Here is a 23007-nt window from a genome sequence, read left to right on the forward strand (position 1 = left end):
CTGCCCACTGTGGCTACAATGGGTTTCTTTACAAATTTGGTGTCGTTATATTCCTTGCGATGCAATTTCGATTCAACACACATGGTTGCATTACTTAAATAGGAGCGCTCATAGAAATATTGTCTTCCTTCCATCGTTAATGCGTAATGGAAATATCGTGATTGTCTGCTTGATAGCTAAAAGAATTGTGAATATGGCCGGGCCCTTCGTTAATAGTATTCTGAATGTGTGTTGTAGCTGTTAGAAGCAATAAATCTAGCAATAAACACATACTCGGAAACAGATAGGCACTAACTCCTTGGAATGTTCTGGGGCCGATTCTCCTAAGTTAATAATATCAAAATCTAAAAGAAATCGAATCGCAATAGCAGTTTTAACCATATCGGGCATTCTGCTACTAATATAAGATAAGACCAATTGTATTCCAACGACATTCGATTGGTCTGCGATTGGTCTGCTATTTTGGTGATTTTGGTATAGGTACGGTAGTTTGCTCTACAATCATATTGCAATAGTTAATCATTTGCAGACAAAATGATTCAATAATGAATGACAGAAAAGGATAAAAACATTTATTTCCAAGAAAAAATACCGGAATGCCATATACGTTTCAATCGTAATCGAGTCGGGATTGGATCGCAGTCGAACGTGAATCGTATGTTGCTTAAGTAAAATTAGGAGAATCGGGCCCCTCTTATGTAACTCGAGAATTAACCAGTGTTTGATCTACACCTGGTTACCTACCCACTTTTTACTACGATGGCATTCTGAAATTAAGAATGTAGGCTCCACGTTACCTACTGTAATTCAGCTGACTGCAATACAACCCTCGACATACCTCGTTGGGAAAAGGCTAGGCAGTTTACATCTACCAAGATACAATACCAAAAACTGCTGGCCAGTGGCAGTTTACGGCATTAAATAAAACAGGGGCCCGATTCTCCTAATTTTACTTAAGCGTCATACGATTCACGTTCGACTCGATTCGACTGATATCCAATCCCAACTCGATTACGATTGAAGCGTATGTGGCATTCCGCTATTTTTTCTTTGAAATAAACGTTTTTATCCTTTTCTGTCATTCAAAATTAATCATTTTGTCTGCAAATGATTTACGATTGCAAAATGATTGTACAGCAAACTACCGTATAGACCAAAATCACCAAAATAGCAGACCAATCGCACACCAATCAAATGTCAATCGAATACGATTGGTCTTTTATTAGTAGCAGAATGCCCGATATGGTTAAAACTGCTATTACGATCATATTGCGATTCGATTTCTATTCGATTTTGACATTATTAAATTAGGAGAATCGGGCCCCAGATTTCAAAGCTGGAATTTCTTTAATGGACCCATCTTCGGTCGTGACGTTTCATTTAGCAGTCCGTCCCATTGACGACTCGTTGCTAAAATGTGTGGCCTTGAATATGAGGTTTTCGTTATGAAATACCTAGTGATACAGTTGTCTGAATTACTGTTTAAAATCACGTGTTGGTTATTGCATTCATTTAAGTTCTTTTGAATCGGGGAAAAAATCTGTATCCATGGTCAGCTTGGGTACAGACTTAAAACCGGAGAGAGTGAAGTTGTCTTATAATTTATGTAAAATGCACTTTTTTCTAACGGCATCAGTGCATAGCTGTCTGTATTGCGTAAGTTTATAGTGCGATAGAAAAAAATATTGGATAATTATGTCAGATCATTTTCTTCTTAAGAAAAAACCATAGGCAAATGTTTTTAAGGCAAGCATCAGAGTCACTAAGTCTGGGTCCCAGATTTTCATAAAGCATCAATATTTAATATAAGTAGTAGGTACATTCCCAATAATTTGAATAACACTTTCTTAATTTCGCGAGCGAGAGTGCCCTGAATGAAAATTCTTCGGGTGTATTTTCGCAACGTTAACCAACGGTAGCATGTTGTATGCGAGCGCGTTCACGTGGGGTGAGTTTGTTGAAAACATACGGTCCAATAATTGTAATGGAATCCCAGAACATTAGTTTGGATGATGTCATCACCTTACATTACCACCAATCTTGAGATTGGGGCTGTTTTTCCCGGATTTAGTATTATCACCTAGTAATAGTTAAGTATGTACCGCTACCATCTAGGAATACGTGAAGCAATAGGTTTTTTGGTTGATTATCTAAAGGTTTTTCATTATTGTAAACTTTTAATGCAACAATCGAAACTCAGTCAAGTCTTTAAGTGCGAGAAAGTAGGTATATCCCTCTTATTCATTAAAGTACGTAAATCTTAGTTAAAACACACATAACATAACGGGCTTGCTGGAAGAAGCTTCTTTTCTGTATTCTGTGTTTGTATCTGTGTACCCCTCCTCTCCGCGCATATTGCCTAAAACAAATATAAGATTTCGTTCAAAACAATCGCCCGTATATCCACAATCAACACCAATGCGCATGAGCATTCACGTCGCGTCGTTCAGCCACCACAATGGCGGCGGCACGCGAAAATATGCGCACGCGACGAACTTAGGGCATGATAATTTAACAGTGGCGAAATATTGTTTCGTAAAAAGCTTCCAGAGTTATGTAGATCTTTGCTAGAGATATACCTATTTATTATTAGGCATGGTTGAATATGTCTTAAGTACTTCGTAAGTTTTAAGAACGATTTTTACAAACTTATATCACAAGGGATGGGTAACGAAGTGTTCCAGTCATCAGCTACCTTAATGTTATAAAGGGCAATATACACACACAAGTTTTTTTAGTATTAGCCTAGAAAAGGTTCTATTACTTACCTAATCAAAATCAAAAAAGAAATTGGTAGATTGTAATATACACCTACTTATCATGTAAGTACCTATTTACAGCAAATTAATAAGCTTTCGATACTTGAAGAATAAATAATCTATTTTTCCTGTTGAGATACTGGGAAGCGATTCTGATTTTTGAATTTATTTGTTCTCGGTAAAGCGCGTCTGTAAATGACTTGCTTCGGTAATGGATGGTTAAGACGCTTGCTACACCTCTACATCTGCGGTGTTCATAACAGCGTACAGGATTTTGAACAGCGGCGTCTTGAAGCCCTATACGCCAAACGCGAGCTCCAAAAATCCCGCCCTAAGCCCTCCTATAACTACACTTACAATGCGCAAGGGCAACTCTACTGCGCTATTTGTGACCGCGTGTTCAAGGCAAAGTTTGGTTTCGCGAGTCATGTACGAGCCCATGAACGAAACCAAATTGCTGACATACCAGGGTGTCACCGTCGACGGAAACGTCTAGCTAGGAGGACATCATCATCATCACCATCTGCGGTTAAATCGGTAATCGGTACCGAGACGCAAGAGCAATATTTTCATTTCATTTCAGTAAGGAGCTTAGGCCCTTACCCCTACTACACATTACTACTACAATACTAACAATACTACTACGCTACTACATAGACGTTTGGTGTAGTTTTCACACTTCAGCACTGAGTTAACTATTCATAAAACAAGCCATGGACTATTTCACAAACAATCTTCTGTATTTCTGAATTTTCGTAACCTTTACAGTGCCAGCTAGCAAACTGGCATAACATAAACATGGAAATGATCCCCGAGATGTAAATGGGTTGCAAATACTACTGAAGTGTAATAATTATAGTGAGTACGGTCCTTTATACTTATAGTATTAAGTGTGTTAACTCTCTTATGTAGTGCTGAGTTGCATCATACCGTGTATCTTATAGTAATATGTCTTTTAGTCATTAAATAGTTATCAAGTAATGTGGTTGTCTCCTTTAAGCGACCCCTTAGGAACCCCAACATTTCATGGCGACCCTGCCAGGATAAACAAACATAAACAGGACTTCCTAGATAGGTACTTGGTTCCTATAAGAGAGTGGTCAACAGATAATGTTTGTGGTAATTAGACTGAAGGAACCATGACCCATAATTATAGACCGTACTGTAGGTAACTATTTACCGACCTACCTATAGATGAAAGTAGCCACGCAGGACGTAGGCGGATGATGAATGAGCCAATGATGTAACAAAATCATGACTCACTAATCGTATAATTAGGCCCTCTAAACGATTCTAATGAGTATGAGTGGAGTCCATTCATGCGAGGCACCATTCAAATTAAGCGTTAGAACTTAGAGGCGTGCTGTTTGGTTTTAAAAAGAGGCGGTATAGCTATTGAATTATTTCGGTTTGTTTATGAGAAGCCCAAGTCCCAACAATAATGGACAAAAATTGGCTTAAGCTCTTTCAATCTATAAAATATATCCACATGGAAGGACCACTAAAGTTACAGGGAGTTTTTCGGAAAATTACTCGGATAGTTTAAAAATAAATTATTAAATCATTATTCAACACCAGTGTTCCAGTGTCCCTTAGCAAATTAATTGCCCAAAACAAAGTTCCTACTCGTTGAAAAGCACTCAATAAATCTTGCACGTCAGTATCTGTGTTTAGTTTACCAAAGGATCTATGAAAAAAACTTCCAACCTTCCAACTGCTGTAGGGCCTACATATTTTTTAATTCGACAGTTAAACCATTATTTCAATATGTATTCATGTCACATGCATCCCCTCCCATATAACAATGGGTAGGTAGCGTACCATTTCGTCGCAGGAAACGACGTACGCGCAAGTTTTTCAAAATGGCCGCCGGTACCCGCTGAACTCTGCCAGGTAAGGCGTTATAAGTGCGTCTGGATGCTAAGGAGACAGCATACCATATATAAAAAGGATATCCTGGCTGGTTTCCGTTTGATAGTTTATATTTCTTAACGCGTATCCTGCGCGTGATTCACATTTAAGTTTTGTTGTTCTTCCTTCCGTGTGAAAGGTGACGAAACGATGTCGCTTGATAGCTGTTTTTGTTGAGTTTTTTTTTCAGTTTACTAAGAATTGACTTGCCTGTATACAACTAGCATTTAGATTAACCAATACAGGAGACCTCTTCAGCTTTGAAGTCCGCATAGTAGATTACGTGCTGACTATTGACAGAATGACAGACACGTAACTGTTGAACACTGTTTTCATTCCAAGCCTAGGATTCCTAGAATGCTCTTATCAACGAAATTAAAATAATCCTAAAAGTTTATTCTAACTTAAGTTTATAGTATGAGCTAATGAGCCAATGTTGAAATCATACCCCCTACTAGGTATGCGGCATTGTCAGATCTACAGGGTTCCTGAAATCAAACTATAGTTGAATCTTTTCCACTTTATTTAGTAGCTGCTGGACAAACGGCTGGCTGGGAAAATATACTGAAAATGAACTTGAATTTTCTAAAGATTTCACATTTTAATCGTTGTACGGCTAGCAACATCTTAATCATTAGGTACGAGATGTCGGTGGGTACCATAGATATAATATTACTAAACAAGATTGCGCACGCTCAAAATATATATTTACGAAAATGAACTCTATTCTAACGCAATAAGGTACTAAATTGGTTGCATAATACACAGAGGCAAATCCGAGCCGAGAAGGATAGTTCGAACGGAGGCTGTTTGTCTCTTTCTAACACCTTGCCAGCATAAAAAAATGTTGTGATCAAAAGTTTTGTCTTCCCAAAAACAATTGAATCACTTATATTTTTATCTTATTTTAACAATTGTAAGTCAACAAATTAATAACAATCGCATTAATTTATTCGTATTTATTATTAAAACATAAACAACATAAATTTTTATTTTGCTTTTTTTTATTTTCTAGCGGTAACCCTGAACATTCTTGGCGCGTAATCAGCATTTAAAATTTTGTTTATTTTTTTTTGTATTAAATCAATTTAAACTATTAAAATGGTGAAAAAGTGTTGCGTTTCTACTTGCAAAAGTGAATCCTATGGTGGTTGCAATATATCGTTCCACAGGTTAGCTAATAATAACATTTTCGTAAACCAAACAACTAGGGTGCCCATGAATTCTTGTAACGAGTCAAAATATGGGTGATGGATTTTAAAACTGTTGTACTATTGTTATAGCTTCCCAAAAAATGAAGAAAGGCGACATAAATGGCTCAGCAGTCTATATATGAAGTAGAAATACAAAAAAAACAGTCTTCACTTCGAATCTTCCTGCTTTTATACTGCTAATTTCCGCTAATTATTAAAAGCCTTTATTAGTATCTTAAGGTCACAAACTGCGTAAGTTAAAACTTCAATACTAATCTGTGTTTAATAATCTTAGCAAATTCGGATTTGTCTCATATAGCTTAATCTCATAGTCACCCTATTAGAAAGGGACAGACAGCCTCCGTACTAACTGTTTCACTCGGCTCGTTTTTTGGGTTTATATGCGCAGTCCTGTTTACAAATATTATGTCTATGGTGGGTACCTACATACGAGAGAAACGCCTATTCAAATGAATAGTAATGAAACTTTTTCGGACGTTTAAACTAAAGGAGGTTTTGACATTTATTATCACATAATTCTAATCAGCCGAATCAGCCAGACTACTTAAAGTGATTTAGATCGTGTTGTGTTTAGAATAATTACTTATTTCTTCTTCACTCAGTTAATTTTTGCTGGTTTTTAAGAAATAGCTGTGAGGTGGGGATTTCCGCGTTTGTAACTACGTATGCCAACATAGAAATGTTTAAGCCCTTTTCAAGTATGCTTGGGGGTATTTTTAGATTTCATCAGTCTATGAATTGGCTTACTCAATTTTATTAATTTAAATACACTCCTTACTAATTCCAAGCTTGTAGTGACGATAAAACGCCCCCAAAGCTATCGGCAAAATAACAGAAAAAGTCATGTTTGCTGACCGTATCTGTGTAGCATGCAGGTATACACAATTATGTTTGCATTGAGCCGAGATTTTCTAAGCTTATCTTAAACGGGTGTGACTCATAACAGTGTCATTGTAAAGGTTAATATTTTGGGCCAAAACTTGTCAACCCGTTTTCTAACGAGATACTTTTATTATTTATAGAAATTCTTAACGTGTTTGCCTTTGGTTTATCAGTAGGATTATCTGTAGGATTTAAGAATCTTGTGAATCAAGTCCATCCAAAACCCCTTTCAAAGTTTTGTCTGAAAACTGAAATATAATTCGGTTTAATACATTCTAAAAGATGTAGGCACCTTTATTATAATTTTGTAGAGATAGGAAGAGTTCATGTAAAATTAGCGTGAACATAAGCATTATCTAGAAATCCATTCATTCATAAAACCTATGATTTGTGAATGTAAACTACACAGCTAGTGTACGTAAATTAGTAATTCATGTTTTCCGCAATACAGTAAGTTTTATATTAGCTACCTAACAACAAATGACTAGTATGTCATACTGTGACCCGATTTCATATCGGTTGTTGCGTGTGTAGGCGCAACGCTCACAAAAATACTTACTTAAAATCAGGCTCACATGTGGCGAACATCAGGAAAGATACAGCCCTTTGGGCACACAAACTTTTTCCTCAGGCATGGTCGTGGTAGTCTAACGACGAGTACCTACACAAAGTGTCTAATTAGTATTCATCTGGGCGCGTGTAGTCCTCATCGCGGTGGGGACGGGTTATTAGCCGGCGCCGCCTCCGCGCCCAGGCATATTGTTCGGAGTTCTGCCCACCGAGCGCCACGCTCGCCTGGCAAACGTTAATTCACTCTGTCAATATTTGAACTGCAATGCCGTACACTTGGACTTGGACGCCAGAACAAGCCGAGCCGGTGGCTGGGAAGGCAAGAAGTCGGCATAGCTGTTTGATGTTGGTATACGGCTGTGTCACTTCGAGCCAGCTCAATCCACCGGCTTTCTGCGAATGAAGATTGAAGAATTGCGGACGCTCCCGTAACGAAGAAAATTCGGATCGCTCCCGTAACGTTTCGCCGGGAGAGGGCGCGCCTGACAGCTGTCATTGCGCGCTTTCTTTACGGGCGGGACGTGGGACGAAAATCTTTATTTATATCACACACGACGATGTTCCCGTAGAGTGCGACCGGCTGTGAACGTGCGTGACGAAACGATACGAAAACACGACGACAGAATGGCGAACGAGGAGGTGTTGGGTCCGCGGAAGACGATGTTCGTACTTGTGATTGTTGTTGGGTGTTTCGCTGTGTTGTGGCCTAGGATCCTGTCGCCGCTGGTCCTGGGCCCCAGTCGGGAGCAGCTCAAGCCGAACAAGTTCGACCGGGAGGCAGGTAATGTCGGTATTTTTAACACAAGCTCAATGTCAATATCGCTGGATGCTGTGACGAAAGCGAGCGCTTTAGCGCACTATACGATGATTATAATCTAATTATACGCCGGTTACGGCTGTGGAATTATCACTGTAACACGTTTGGTTACAGCTGATGTCATATTTCGGGTTATATAAAATGTTTATAAGAGTTTTTGGCGGGTGAAATCGCACGATAAAGTTATATTTGCAGTTCACAAGACGAGGCACTGGTGTGCAAATACGTCGCGGTCCAGCTGTTGACTCTGCGCATTTAATATTTACGAAAGATCTGATTGGAATGTGGTACTGGCATGGACACAAGAATAATTACCATCATAAAAGATTGCATATTCAATTATTTAGTCGTAATTTTGCAGTCGTAATTATTACACAATAGATTATATCTACTCCTACTGATCTGTGATCATTATCTCATTGAAAGCTATGATAAGATTATATTCCTACAATATTACAGGGGGTCCACATTATCATAAGCAATACTATCTAAATATTTATTTTAAAGATAAAAACTTCAACCTAAACAAATAATATTTTCAGTAAAAATGTAATACACAAGCAAATAAAACACTACCTAAAAGAACTGGGCCCCTAAAAGAAATATTTTGTTACCTACAGGGTTTAAGTTAAATGCATAATAATCATAAGCCCTTTAGGTAGCTCTGCATATCATCCCACTGTTCCAGGAATTGTTCACAATACAATAAAAAACATTTGTTGGAACTTTTAAACAATACGACAGGAAAACCATGCAATAAATAGTATAGTTATTTGATAAAAAACACAAGTTTGATAACAATATTATTTGCTCATAATATTTTGCAATTTAAATTGAAAAATATCAGTATTTATTTACGGTAATGATGAATTTGCTTCTTGTAATTAAAAATAATTAAAGAAAAAACTAGAGAACATATTTATTAAAATAAAAATAGGTACCTAAGACATGGTTAAATTGAGATTAATCACATAAAACTTACAATAAATTATGAATCAAATATTTATATCTCTATCAGTATTCAAATGATTTATTTATTCCGTTACATGTAGTGTGCACTTTGTGCAATATTATATTGATTGATTCATATTCCCTTTAATTATTGAACTTTATTACTTCTATGAAATCCTTTATTACCTACTAATTTCATATAATGTTATTTATCCTTCCATCATATAATCATTTGAATTATAAAATGAAGTACTACAGTTTTCAACAACTGGATACCAGATTTAGCAATGTTGGTCAAGAACTTAAATATTTTTATGAATGTATTTAGAACTATGAAAATCAGCTTTAATCAATAGGTATGTCTACCATGAATATGTTCCCACTAATACACTCAACAGGATGCTGCGAGGTTCTATTTGATACGGACATGGCTGTCCTGGAGCTGATCAACGAAGTCTGCAGTGCAGCCGTCCAAAGCGATGGCAAACTCAACCCTTATGCAGCTGCTGAATGTCGAAAAGCAGTCAATGAGACTTGCGGACTGGACATAGCAGCGTTCCTCAAACGTAATGAGAATGTTGGAAAGACTTCCAAAATGTTAGTGGAGACGATGAAGAACAGCAACAGCTCCTGTCTGAAGGAGCACTTTGGTGTGCCTGTTTGGAATCTCGGAGTACACATATCACAGAATTCTTGGACACTGCAAGACAGTTAGTGAAATATTCTAGATCATTCCAGATTGTTCTATATTTGCTTGGCCCTTAGTCCAGAGTAGATTGGTTCCAAGATTTTAGATTTATACGGTCCTGCAAGCCAAAGCAAATTATATTTTATTTAAATCTATTGAATCATATTTTTTTGATGACTAAGATGCAATGTAATCGTTGTCATAAGAAAATTGAATATCTTAGCCAAATATTGCTGCATTAATTTTATGATGAATCTATCAAAGGATAGTTCTTATGGTATTCCATGCATTCTGAACTAGTGCCAAGCAAATTGTGTTCGAATAGTGTTTATAACAGATACTAACACGCATGGTGTATTGCGTTTGTGAATGTATACTAATAATTTCACGTGAATATGGTTACGTATATAAACAAGAACATTGAAGTTTATATTGTCTGTCTGTCTAGTCATAATTTCATGATGTGTTTCTAGATACACTCGAATTTCGTGTGCAAATGTCGTAAGCTGTGCTATTGGATGTAAGAAAGTTTATATGTCAGAAACTATAAAACTAGGTATTGTTATTACTAGGTATTAAATCTTTTTCTGTAGATTCCTGTAACCTAATGATTAAGTGTAACGAAACACACTCAAAGGTGCAACTGAATGTCTGTGAACTTTCCCAAATTTGGTATTTGGTCCTTTTATTCGGATTGCGTAGGCCCAAGCGCATCCGTAATTTCGAGTTCTGATCGTTTCTGGCACACATATCTTGTATATACCTACATATTTTTTATTGTTTTAAAGGTAATTCAACTCCGTGTATATGTATTTAATCGTGCGTGTACAAATGAGCCGCCTAAAATCGAGTTTCTCTAACCTTAACCTGGACTACGTTCAGCGTAGGTAGGGAGCTCGTGTTGGCAGAAATGTAAGGAGTACACACTGATAAATTGATACTCCTACGCTAGTACTTCTTACCGTGAAGATTTAAGCTTGTGTGTATATGGTGTACGTCACTATAGGATGGTCGTAAGCCTTGTGTTATCGGCTAGAACAAATAGCAACCGGTCCTTATGTACGCTCTCTTGCCCATCCGCACGTACAAGAGAGGTAGGACCAAACTTGCTTTACAAGGTTCCAAACTCTTTGGAGATATAAAATAGGTTTAAATGCGTTAGACAAATCTTTAACTGCAATAGTCTATCTATTGCATCTTTGGTAAGCTAAATTAAGGTTTTTTCGATATTTGACAAAATCCAAAAGTTTTCACGATCAGTAATAATTTTTCTATTATTTTATTCAGTTTTAGCAGACAGTGACGAAAATACAAACAAATACAACTCAAAATATGAGTATCCGTCGGGGCTACAATTCACATACATTTCTCTGAAGCGGTTTATGTAGCAGAAGTATATTTAGCAACTGTTGATATCAGACCGGTGTTTTGCATCTTCATACACTGGGTTATGCAATCCTAGTGTAAACATACCCGATACGTCACTGCTTTCATGGTCATAAGTTAGGAGGTGAACTACCGGACTTGTATGTATCAGTAAAGAACACCTAACAATTTGTTAACCGGCTTTACTCACTACAATTAGTACCTAAGTATTGGAAAATATTCTTAATGCAATTCAGGCGAAATTGATAACCACACATCTATCTTGCATGTTCCATAAGTAGATACAGCTCTCAGTCTTCTTCTTCATTTATTAAAACAAGACGTCTAATTCTTTTGTATTATTTCATCAATAACATCGGAAAGATCAGTATTAGCTTCACTGACCGATTTTTAAATTCCACTCTTATGCTGGTTCAATCTAGGCCCGTTAAGATGATTTCAAAACGTACCTTTTACTGTAAATTTGAAATACCATTCTTCAATGATGATAATTTGCCAACATTGCTCAAGTTTTACGACCCTACGTGGAACTCGGAAACACATGTTCAGTTACTAGTTAAAAGTTTGTAACCGACGGATCTGCCTTCTATTGTTCTGAGTAATCACAACTGGGATTTGTAACTAGAATAACCATTGAAGGTTCTTGCTTTTAGATTTAACGTCATTTTGTTCTCTCTCCGGTCGTATCGGATTGCCGTCCCGTCGGGCTATGAGAGAGAAGAAATAGAGAGTGCACCTGTGTCTGCGGAAATGCTTGTGCACTATATGCCTTGCTCAGGTGGCTGATCTCCCTAGACAGAATAGCCGATGGGCCTAATCAGTCTGGACCCCATTATTTATTAATTCTGCTTCATATACATTTTCCTGCTACAAAATACGTTATGTTTGAATGGCAGGAAACTTGATTACATTAAGGTTATCAGGATAAGGTCGAGTGTCAAGGTCGCTTTGATAGTTTTGCACATTGTTACATATATTTGGTCCTGTACTTCGTGCATATTCATGTGCTTGTATTGAAGGACTATCAATTCACTGTTATTTTTGTATGCTTATCGTTTTTTTCAGCTATCTCACTATCTATTTAAGCCTGAAAGCAGAGAAAAAATTTGAAGCTAATTTTAAACTTCTAACATATCCCTTCTCAACCATTCATGCTTGCCTAAGCAGAATCAAGTTATTAAGTTTTGGGCACCGATCCAATACCATGCTCAGCTTGAAGTGCTTAGTAAGTTCAATCATTTCAATCTAGCAGTTTCGTGTAAAGGTCGCATACCCCAAAACGTTCGTTTCCCTGTTCACCTAAATTTCTGTCAAAATTAAGTCTTACTTCAATTTTTCATACTTATTGCTTACTAGTATCAATCTTCGTTTTCTAGACGGTAAATGGGACATCAACACCTAGATTTCAACAATCATTTCGCTTGCAAATGTAAATACAAGACGTTAGCTTTCACAATGTGGTATGGAGCGGCATTTCAAGTAATACTCGTTTAGTGGCCTCTGGTACAAGAACAAAAGTATTAACGTCACATTGTCACATTAGTAAGGTCACATGAGTAACGGTGAGCGAAGGGGTTTTGTTAGAATAGAAAATTAGAACCATTTTGATTTGACGCCTCGTATGTCGGTGTTTGGAGATGCGCGTAGCTGACCTCGAATTTGGTCTTTCTGCTTGGGACTGTTGGTCCTTTGATCTGAAGTTTTGATTGCAAAGGTAATATACGTGTATACAGCGATATTTCTTTTTGCATTAAGTAATATAATATTGTAAATAATGAAAGAAATACTTTCAGCAGCTAAATTGTGCTCAATCCATAACGCCCCGTTCAGACTATTCTACACAAGAGAACGTTAGAGTCGGTGCATTGCTCCCAATACGGCCATTTTTGGACAGAGCCAAAAATTATGTTGCCGTCGTAGTTAACAATGGAACTACCGGAAATAACATATTAGGAAGAGTTGAAAGCATTTTCGTGTGCTCCATTTTATTTTAACGAGATCAATGCATACTTTGTGATAAGCGATGTAGAAATAATTTTATGACAAGAGATTGTACTTAACAAAGGTAATATTTAGATTTTCAAATGTGTACTGGATGATGAAATGCAGATTGAAGTTTGAACTCCATGGCGCAAGATTTTTGTAAAACCTATATAATAAAAATATATTATTTTTGAGTTAAAATATGATCTTGTTAACATTTTTAAGTAAATGCCTAACCTCATTATAATTAATTTGAAAGGTTTCATCCGGTTACTATGAACGAGGATCTTAACTGAAGGTTCGATCTATTTTGGGATATTCAATGTTAGAAACAATTTAGTTTGCAGATGGGATGTGAAATTGTACGTCTACACACTTTGACACGTGTTTGGACGCCTGAAATGTGTCACTGTTCACTCATAAATGTACTTTCGATAGAAAATCCTCAAGAAGCCTACGTTTTTTTCAGATCGGTCGATAAAACTGAGTTTTCCAGTAGCTCCTGAAAAGAGCGCGTTCAAAACAAGCTCATCATCTTTATAATATTACTACAGCTTTGTACAGTAGCCTTGTCTTCCCTTGTCCTTCATCAATCACACAGCTTGTAGGAAATTAAAATGTCATAACCGAGATGATATTCCTTACAATGGACCATATGCCTACAACATGTGCACGTTGTTTGTACAAGTTACATTAAATGGCGCTAACATGACGATCTGGTTAGCGCCTCGAAGGACCTTGGCGTCCCATATGCATTTTTTTAAACAAATTAGGTAACATCAATTGACAATCCGGGTCAAATTTTAAGCCTTCATGTGTGTAGGTTAACATGTGTTAGTTTTGTTAGATGGATGTCCATTTAAGTATAATTAATAATTTTCATCTTATAATAATTTACTCTCAGCACTTAATTTATTAATAAAGCATCTTCAGGTTTTCCTCCACTACCATTTCCTTTAAGAGACAACAGACTACGAGAATAAAAGGCAAAAATAGTGTTTGCCTTAATATAACTAAACGAAATTCTTTTAATAATTTCAAAACAAAAATCTCCTTTGGAATTCGTTGTTTTAGATTTAATCATTGTTTCCGGGTATAATATTAAAGGACCATTTTTGAGCAGATAGCGTTAGAATTCCTCACAATAAGTTGCTTAAATTTCAGAGATATAATACCTACTTCAATTTCAACCTTATAAATTGACAAAACATGAAATTCCAACTTAGTTATAATTGTAGGGACCATGACAAAGGACCAAATGTACCATCTGACCTAATGCTGTCAATCACGCGTCACAGTGACTCACGCGCACCCTAGTGATGAATTAGGAAGTCGCTGGTTACTACAAATGGGTTATAATTGTTAACCTTGCGGTTGTGTGTACGTGGACGACATGTTTTGTGTTGTTTAAACAGATTATAAGTAAATAGATCTACTTATTTATTAAGTGTACCTATCTTCTCAACTAGCAAGAGCGTAGTCGCACAGTTTAGGAAACACTTTTCATATAGGTGCAAAGTCTCGGCCAGAGTTTTTATTTCGTACACATGAGGCATCTTTTCATCTTCAATAACACTCATATATTTAAATAAAACTACTTTTACAGATTTTATCGCGGTTATATTAATATTATTTAATCCCGACGTCAGCACACATGACAACGACAGCATCCATGGAAAGGATCCGAAACGTCGGGATTAAATAATCCCACCCAAAACAAAAATGTGAAAGGCTGCCAAGTTCGATAATATGGGAATGCTTCGCCTATAAAAGAAGTGAGATCTGAATAAGTACCAAGTTCCATACACATACCTCAGTTAAAAATAGTTACTTTTTAATGATGTTACTTGGCAAGTTTTCACACACCTTGTTATAAACCTACTAAACGCAATGAATCAAGTACATAATTTTCTATTAAAACGTGCCAAGTAACATTATTAAAAGTAACTATTTTTAACTGAGGTATGTGTATGGAACTTGGTACTTATTCAGATCTCACTTCTTTTATAGGCGAAGCATTCCCATATTATCGAACTTGGCAGCCTTTCACATTTTTGTTTTGGGTGGGATTTCATTTATTTTTGTAAGGTTGTTTATTATATTTTTTTCGTATGATTAAGTTAGCTAAGAAAATGTCTCATTTATACTATCTTTCAGATTTTTGAATATGCACTATGCTTCTTACAAAGAAATGAACTAGATTAACTAAACCACTAGATTTACCAACTGACTGACATGACATGTTATCATATAATATGTTCGTGGATCAAAGTTACACATTCGTTATTTTCGAAAGTGACTCACACTTGGCCGTTTTCAGATTTTTACTTTACTTTGACTAAATACAAACCTTTGTAACGAATTTCAGATCGGTACGACCATTCGAAGATATGTTAGTTTAGTTCCTTAGGGGTATAAATTTACACCGGGTATAAAACACCTTCATTATTTTGAAACCGACTCACACTTGGCCATTTTCAGATTTTTCCCTTTACCTTGATATAAAGACCTACCTCCATGCCAAATTTCAAGTCAATACGACCATTGGAAGTGGTCTAGGTTTTTGATGAGTGAGTCAGTCAGTCAGTGAGTGTATAGTAAAAATAGCGATTTTCTGACGTCAATATCTCAAGACCTACAATAGGTATATTAATGAAATTTTGTATTTTAGATAAGTGAGGGGGTCTCAATAGATACTAGAAATTTGATATGCGTAAATAAAATAGATTTTGAGCTATAGGGGGTCGAATTTGGCCCGAAATGGTTCGTGTAATATAACCCACGGCCGGTGTCGCTTTTTTTTTGTTCGAACTTGGCGGACACACTGCCGTGTGTCTAGATATTAATATAACCGCGATAAAATCCGTAAAAGTAGTTTTATTAAAATGTCTAATATTCGCGTAAGTGTCAGACATCAACACTCATATAATAGTAATTTTATGGAAGTCCGACTATCGTTTGAACATAATTTTCAACAATAATTTTTTTTAATTGTATTTTACCAAGGGACGCCTAGATAGGATAACTGGGTTGACGATGTCAAAGTGTCATTCAGTTGCAGCTCCGAATCTTCGTTTTTATTAACGGGAAAAGGCTAGGCAGACAGCTCTCTTTAAACAGGCTTTGTCAACCATTATTTGAATTAACTATAAGTTCTTAGCTGTGTTAATAGAGTTAAGTTATGGGAGTCATCCATCATTATCTGTCGACCGGTTAACTGTGATTCACAGTTTGTGGTTTATGTTAATGGCGTTATAATTTATTGATGTTTGTATAACAGTTTTAATTGAGCTCCTGTATTAACTTGTTACTAAGATTTTAATGTAATCTAGATTCTCTACTGCTGCTGTCATAAAATGATTGTTTGATTTTTTGTGTTTTCTGTGTGGAATGGAGTGATGTTTGTTTTATTAAACTAATTCATTACTAAATTAATAATAAATATTTTTTACATTTAATGCTTACATTTATTTTACCCTGCCATACCACCAAAAGAGTCCTTATTCTCATCAAATAACTTTGCCTAACTTTATACTACCAAATTCTATAGGATTCAAGTGTTTTTCCGATTAAAATCTTTCAACAAAACCAATTCATTAAGCAAAGTATGACAATGAGCTCTTTCTTGTAAAAGTAGAGAAATTTGAATCGAGTGTTACCGTCGCGTCGGCTCTTTAGCACTCAAAATATCCATCAAGCGACAAGTATTAAGTGCTTACATTCAAAGTGAAGGTGAAGAAGCCACATTTCTAAATTCAGTTATTTTTACAAACACACTACAGAACCTGTTGTGAAAAGTTAAATTGACATAAATAACGATACATGCTGATATTTAGAACCAATTGGAGAACATAACACATGATAGAATAAGCTTACCTAACCAACCGTAAGTAGTAAGCAAAAAAAATAAGGGACAGAAGGTAAATTTTCATTTTCCTGACCCAAACCAATGCATGAATCTTAAAGTAGATGGCGTACTGAGAACCTAAATTACGTAACATCTTGTGAGCCAATCCGATGGCCATTGCGGGCCTGTATTAGCCAATGAAACGTGACTACGGCCCATTGCTGTTGCTGCAACTTATCTGGCCAGTGTGCCATCTAAGTAACCTCTTCTGTAATCTATCTAACTGATAGATAAAGAGAATCTGTGTGAATGAAAATGAATAAGAAATATCATTACTGAAATGAAAGCTACTAACGGGACTGCTAGCAGTAATAACTCTATCACATTTGTGTGAAATTAATTTGCATGAACTGAAAACTAAAGAATTTGCATTTACATGTATAAGATTCAAATTACTAATGGCTCCCATATATACATGATTTGCTAGAATAAAGTCCTGAAAGGCTGCCTGGCCATAAAGCAACGGGGGATTGTAAACCAATAAACTGCATTGCACAATACCTTAATGCAAAAAATCGCTTCTGCTTATGCTGATAGGTAGCCTAATTCAGACCTAAAGGGCACAATACTAACGTGGTCCTTTTTCCCCAGCCATCAAGCAAGAGCGTCCCATGATCCGCGGCTCTGGACCTCACCCAGCTCTCCGCGAGAGGGGACGGGCGATACCTCCGGGTGTTCCTCCATCCCCCACCAAGAACACCGTGGCAATGCCTCCTCACGTCAGGGTACGATCCTCACCGCTATCCGTATACTTTGATCTGGATATCAAGGTCAGTTCAAAAGGGAGTACACTTGAGAGGCTTTGCAACTACCAAGGTAGGTTGGGAGTTCCTGGTGGTTTGGTGCTGGACCAAAGATATTAGAATATTTGCTTTTTTCAATTCAAGACTTTCTTATATAAGAAGAATGTCCTGAAGAAAATGTGACTTACTTCGCTAAATAATAAGCTGCTTCCAATTCAGGCGACACAAAAGAAAGAGATGGTGAAATTTGGGAAGGCACCATGTATCAAACCATTGGGAACTCATTACTACTACTAATACTTTAGAGCAGCTTCGCCTGTGGTCGGTACTTCTAATATAGGTAAGTATGTGTAAATTAGCGCTATAACAACGTGTAAGCTTAAATAAGCTTTAAAGCAAGAACAATTATTTTAAGGTGTGCGCCTTCTTATAAAAGATTTTTAATTTGCAAAAAGAGTTTGATCAATTTTGCACAAAAAAGTATAGCAGAAGACTTTAGACATAGTTGATTTCTGGTAGATACTGTCTAACATGCTTTTGAAGTAAATCACCAATGAGTCTTACTAGGTTTACGACCAAATCTAAAATGAAGTACTTTATGACACCAAGGTCTCCTTGAACTAGATAAAGTACCAGAACTAGTTACCAATGCAAGCTCTGCCTCAATATTTCATAACGAAGATTCAACAAACGTTAACAAACGAAATATAAGTAAACAAGATTATACGTTTATTGTTCTAGTTAAGCCGCGAGTTTGTGTTCACTCTTGTCTTTTGATGTTTGGTACAAGTTCTGAGACGCTACACATTGCTATAGATTTGCCTATAAATGCAATACACGGGTGCACTGGTGAAATTACCTCAACTCTCAGACTAATCCTTAGGTTCAGATCAGAGACCACATAATGGGAACGGGCCTGATTAAATAGTCTTAATCAGGCTCACCTCAAACGTAAACAAATAAATTAGAGACGACGAGAAGATATCATTTTTAGGAGAAAATACATAAATAAGATTTCTAACTAACTTTCCGCCCATCATCATCTTCCGAGTCTTTTCCCAAACTATGTTGGGGTCGGCTTCCAGTCTAACCGGATTCAGCTGAGTACCAGTGCTTTACAAAAGCGACTGCCTATCTATGCTAACTAACTTTCCGCCCATCGTTTATTAATTAAAAACCGATTGCGGATAGAAAGACCGTGGATAAACTTACAAGTATGATGTCATCGTCATTATTTTTGGTGCCTTGGCTTCTGGCGGCACACATGTTGGTAGCACCATCATCCATCGAATATTTAATATTATTAGTCTAATTAAAATGATGGACCTATTGCTTCAGCCAGGCCCAAAATAGCAGCACCGTGTGAAAATTGTTGGAGCTATTGAAGGCTATAAGATATTCGAAGATTGATGACAAGCGAATCAAATCCGCATACCTTTGTGATCATTTCATCCGAAGTTGATTGAATAAGACATGAAAAATGATGAAATGCGGTACACAAATCACACCTCGGCCAATTTGAGTGCCAAATATGGTGCAATTTATAATACGATTGAGGTTTAGCGCCTTCGGAAATACATACTTCAGCAAGACTTATCGCCTTGTGTCAAGTCCTAAAGGATTAAATTACAATTAATATTAACTGACTTTGAAATATCGATCTTTGTCTCTCGAAGAGGAAACAATGGCCGATCAAGACAACTGTTTGGCAAACTGACAAACGGAGTTTAAACGTACGAGTTAACATTAAGCCTATTAATAATTATTATAATCAGTACACGAATTAAATTATTGATCTGGATTATGCTTTTGGCACGAGTGATCTGGTCCTTTTGTAATCGAAGTTGAGCGAAAAGACCGAGTTATTTTTGAGGTCCTGCAAAAATAGTGGCCAAACTACTATTCTAATGATATAGAAGATAATCCAATTAGTTAAAAGCAAACGGAAGAGAAAGAAAAGATAACTGAAAGCTGCGACCACTGCCAAGTATCAATGTTATGTGTCCCGGAATGTCAATGCGAGTCAGTCAAGGCTGGTTGCGTCAATGACCGTCGGCTCTTCAAGATGTCATCTACCATCTACGTTACGGACTAAAGCTTAAAAATTATGTAAAAAGGAATCAGCTATTCTGGACTCTGGACATTATTTTGAAGTAGAGTACCTACTCGTAAATGAGAAGGAATTTGTGACTTTTGCAAAATAAGGTCTGGTTGATATCAAAAATAGTTTCTAAACTTGGGTTGGTTACCCATGAGTTTGCTATTCAATAATCTTAACATACAACGTTAACTGGCATCTGATTATGACGCAATACCGAGATGATGTTTATCTTGCAAATATTTGCTATTAAATTATGAAAGACGATGCCGCCGGGAATTAAAGTAATTGAATTTGGATTGGATTGAAGTTTCCAATATCCATGCAATAATTATAATGGATGAGTTGCATATGGCAGGGGAACGGTGTGGCAATTTTGGAGAAGCTAGCCATGAGACGCTCCATATTTCAAATGACTGGCTTTTTGAAACATTTGAAAAATTGATGAATGAAGTCATCAACATGCGTTCAGTTTTTTTAGCGAGCAAGTCGTGTAGTCTTCGATAGAATTTGGAGCGAGACAGTAAAACAATTATCACTGTACCGCCAAGAAATACTATTCCCCTTGAAACTAGGCTTGTTTATTTAGCAGTTAGAAACAACGTTGTCAAAGAGGCCAACAGTTACAGTTACAAAGAGAATCTCTGAACAAAATGTTTTTGAAACCCAACATTTGCATGATAGAGAGACGAAAATTTAACTTTATTGTCTTGTTTTAAAAATACGAGGCTTTGAGTGTGATGGGTAGACGCTTGTTGATGAGTTCATTATGATAAACTATTTGCGTCAATGGCTTGTGTGGTACAAAATGTGGGTTGTGTGGGTTAGTTCAGATACTGCGTGTAATTTACGTTAACGTTATGTTGTGCGTTGTATAAAGGAATATGTAGATCGAAATACATCTATTTTCCACTCGAAAGTAACGAAAACTCGGTCAGAGTATCATGATGGTAACAAAAACTGAGCCAATATTTTTGATCATTCGTATCATAGGACCAACTTCTAGTTCGATCATTAGGCCATATTTATAAACCGTAAGTGCCTTTGGCAGTCAACATGGCAATGTACCAAGTACCAACAACATTTTCATCATACTTGAATTAATTGAAGAGCCTCTTAATCTACTTAAGCCAGAGGTTGTACACTCGCGGCTTGTTCTAAGAACTAGGTAGATAAACAAATGTGCGGCTGGCATTGGTTGGGGCGACCCACTTGCGCGGCCTAGACACACAGCGCAGAAATAGCCCGAAGTGACACTCCTGCGCATAGCGCGCATCCAACGGCGTCGCTGCGGTCATTCTGTGATTTATGGACTTTCTTTTTAGCTACTGTTTTACCTATGTTTAATATTTTCAGTTTTATTAGTATCGTAACTGATATAATGGACTAGTATTATAGTTACATTACTTTGTACCTACATAACCGATAGTTTTGATATTTTTTAGGCTCGTTCTTTTGTCATTTTACTAAAGTATATTTTTAGATGCCACAACAAAAGATTAAGAAACAACAAGAATTATAAATAGACACCATGATACAACGGGGGGACATCAAACAATTTGTCAATATTAGGCTCGGCTCGTAAGACAATAATCTCGTTTAGAGGTCGCCTACACAAGCGTGTACCAACAATAGCCAAAGAATAATGTCCAGATGAGTCAAACTACAAAATCTTCAAAACCAGAATTTTACCTATTAGGAAACTCTTCGGGAATATAAACAAATAGCTCGTTTCCAAGTAGAAATTCTTCGCACGTTATCACTGATACGAAGACGTATAATGGCGTTAATATAGCCCGGACGTATATGAATGCAATTTATAGCGACTTTCAAACAATAAAGGTTCGTGCTGAAGCATATAAATGAAAAGTTCTAAACGCACTTTATTACGTAGCAGACTTCCTAGCCGGCGCCATACTCAATTACGATAGCTTTCACTCAGAACATTGTAATACTTACGAATTAGACATTCCTTCAGGGAGTGGTAGAATCCCCTCTTGTTTAGGTGTGTTCTAAACTTGGTAGTTCAAAGGTGAACTTTATTCGAGTCTTTCTTAGAAGCACTAGAGGAATTAGCACATACTCACTCAGTCTAAGAGACAAACTGTGTTTTGTTTTTGTCTAGAGTTCAGTCTTCTTTCGACTAGCTCTTAATTTGACTTGCAGCGAACATGGTATTGAACAGCATTCTAGATGAGAGTGATGAAGAAAATTTGGGGCTTAAGGTAAACGTACCAATACTCGTCGGATTTCGGAAATCACCGACTTTGAAGCGCTACTGTGTGTAAAATATTCAATATAAAATGAAAATTTTTGCATGACGTGATAGAGTATTTATTCGTTATTCTAAGTAATTAATGTTTTTTTAATCATTTTCATGGGTTTATGTACTTATTAAGGCAAAAGTAAAAAAAGGGCGATTTGTACCAATAGTCGTCTGATTTGTACGGATACTCGTCAAATATTCCCAGTACTCGTCAACTTTTAATGCTAATGTGAACTCTCTGCTCTTGAACATAAAGTTCAAGTTATGTACATTTTTTTTGTGCTTGACTTTGTTAAGCATACTTGTGCCTTTGAAACATTAGGTAGATAGATAGAAAACCAAATCCCTATTTAGAATAGCAGGTCATAATCTGTTAGAAGAGCAGGTATTCAATAAAACAGATACATATTTACATTTTAATTTATATTCCTATCTATCAAACGCTTGGAATCACAAAATCAGTCTATAAAATATATGTTATATTTCGTAATCAATCATATAACCATGCAGTCATGTGCATAGGTAGCACGAGTAAAATTATTACTATTAAAATATTTAAATTGTAAAACCAATATTGTGTTTTCCCAAAATTTATATACAACCTTCGCTCCTCTCCCTTATGGAAGCAGCCACATCTTTTAGACAGAATTGACCAAATTATCCGTACTATCCTTCATCTCTTTTTAATTTGGCCTTGGACGACCGAGCGTGGCTTCAAGGCACCCTTTTTTTTTAACGACGTCAAAAATCATCAAATGACTCCTCCCGCTGTGGGTTAGCAGCGGTGAGGGAGTGTCAGACACTTACTGACTAAAAACCGTCGTGTTCCGTC

General features: G+C 36.6%; 1 protein-coding gene across 5 annotated transcripts in view; it reads left to right on the top strand.

The window, feature by feature from the left end:
* The first annotated feature begins 7833 nt into the window (after positions 1-7833).
* The window catches only part of LOC124637937 (glutamic acid-rich protein), a 35993-nt gene continuing 20819 nt past the window's right edge, over positions 7834-23007 (top strand). For 2 of the 5 annotated variants that reach the window (XM_047174679.1, XM_047174677.1), the window contains exons 1-3: positions 7836-8117; positions 9503-9814; positions 17660-17838. In XM_047174679.1, the coding sequence (XP_047030635.1) occupies positions 7961-8117; positions 9503-9814; positions 17660-17838 (648 nt within the window). In that variant the 5' untranslated portion in view covers positions 7836-7960. Of the gene's footprint in view, positions 8118-9502; positions 9815-17659; positions 17839-23007 lie in introns of all 5 variants that reach the window. The other 3 variants (XM_047174676.1, XM_047174678.1, XM_047174680.1) reach the window with 3 other exon arrangements.

Source organism: Helicoverpa zea, chromosome 17 (genome assembly GCF_022581195.2).
Source record: "Helicoverpa zea isolate HzStark_Cry1AcR chromosome 17, ilHelZeax1.1, whole genome shotgun sequence".
Classification (NCBI taxonomy): domain Eukaryota; kingdom Metazoa; phylum Arthropoda; class Insecta; order Lepidoptera; family Noctuidae; genus Helicoverpa; species Helicoverpa zea.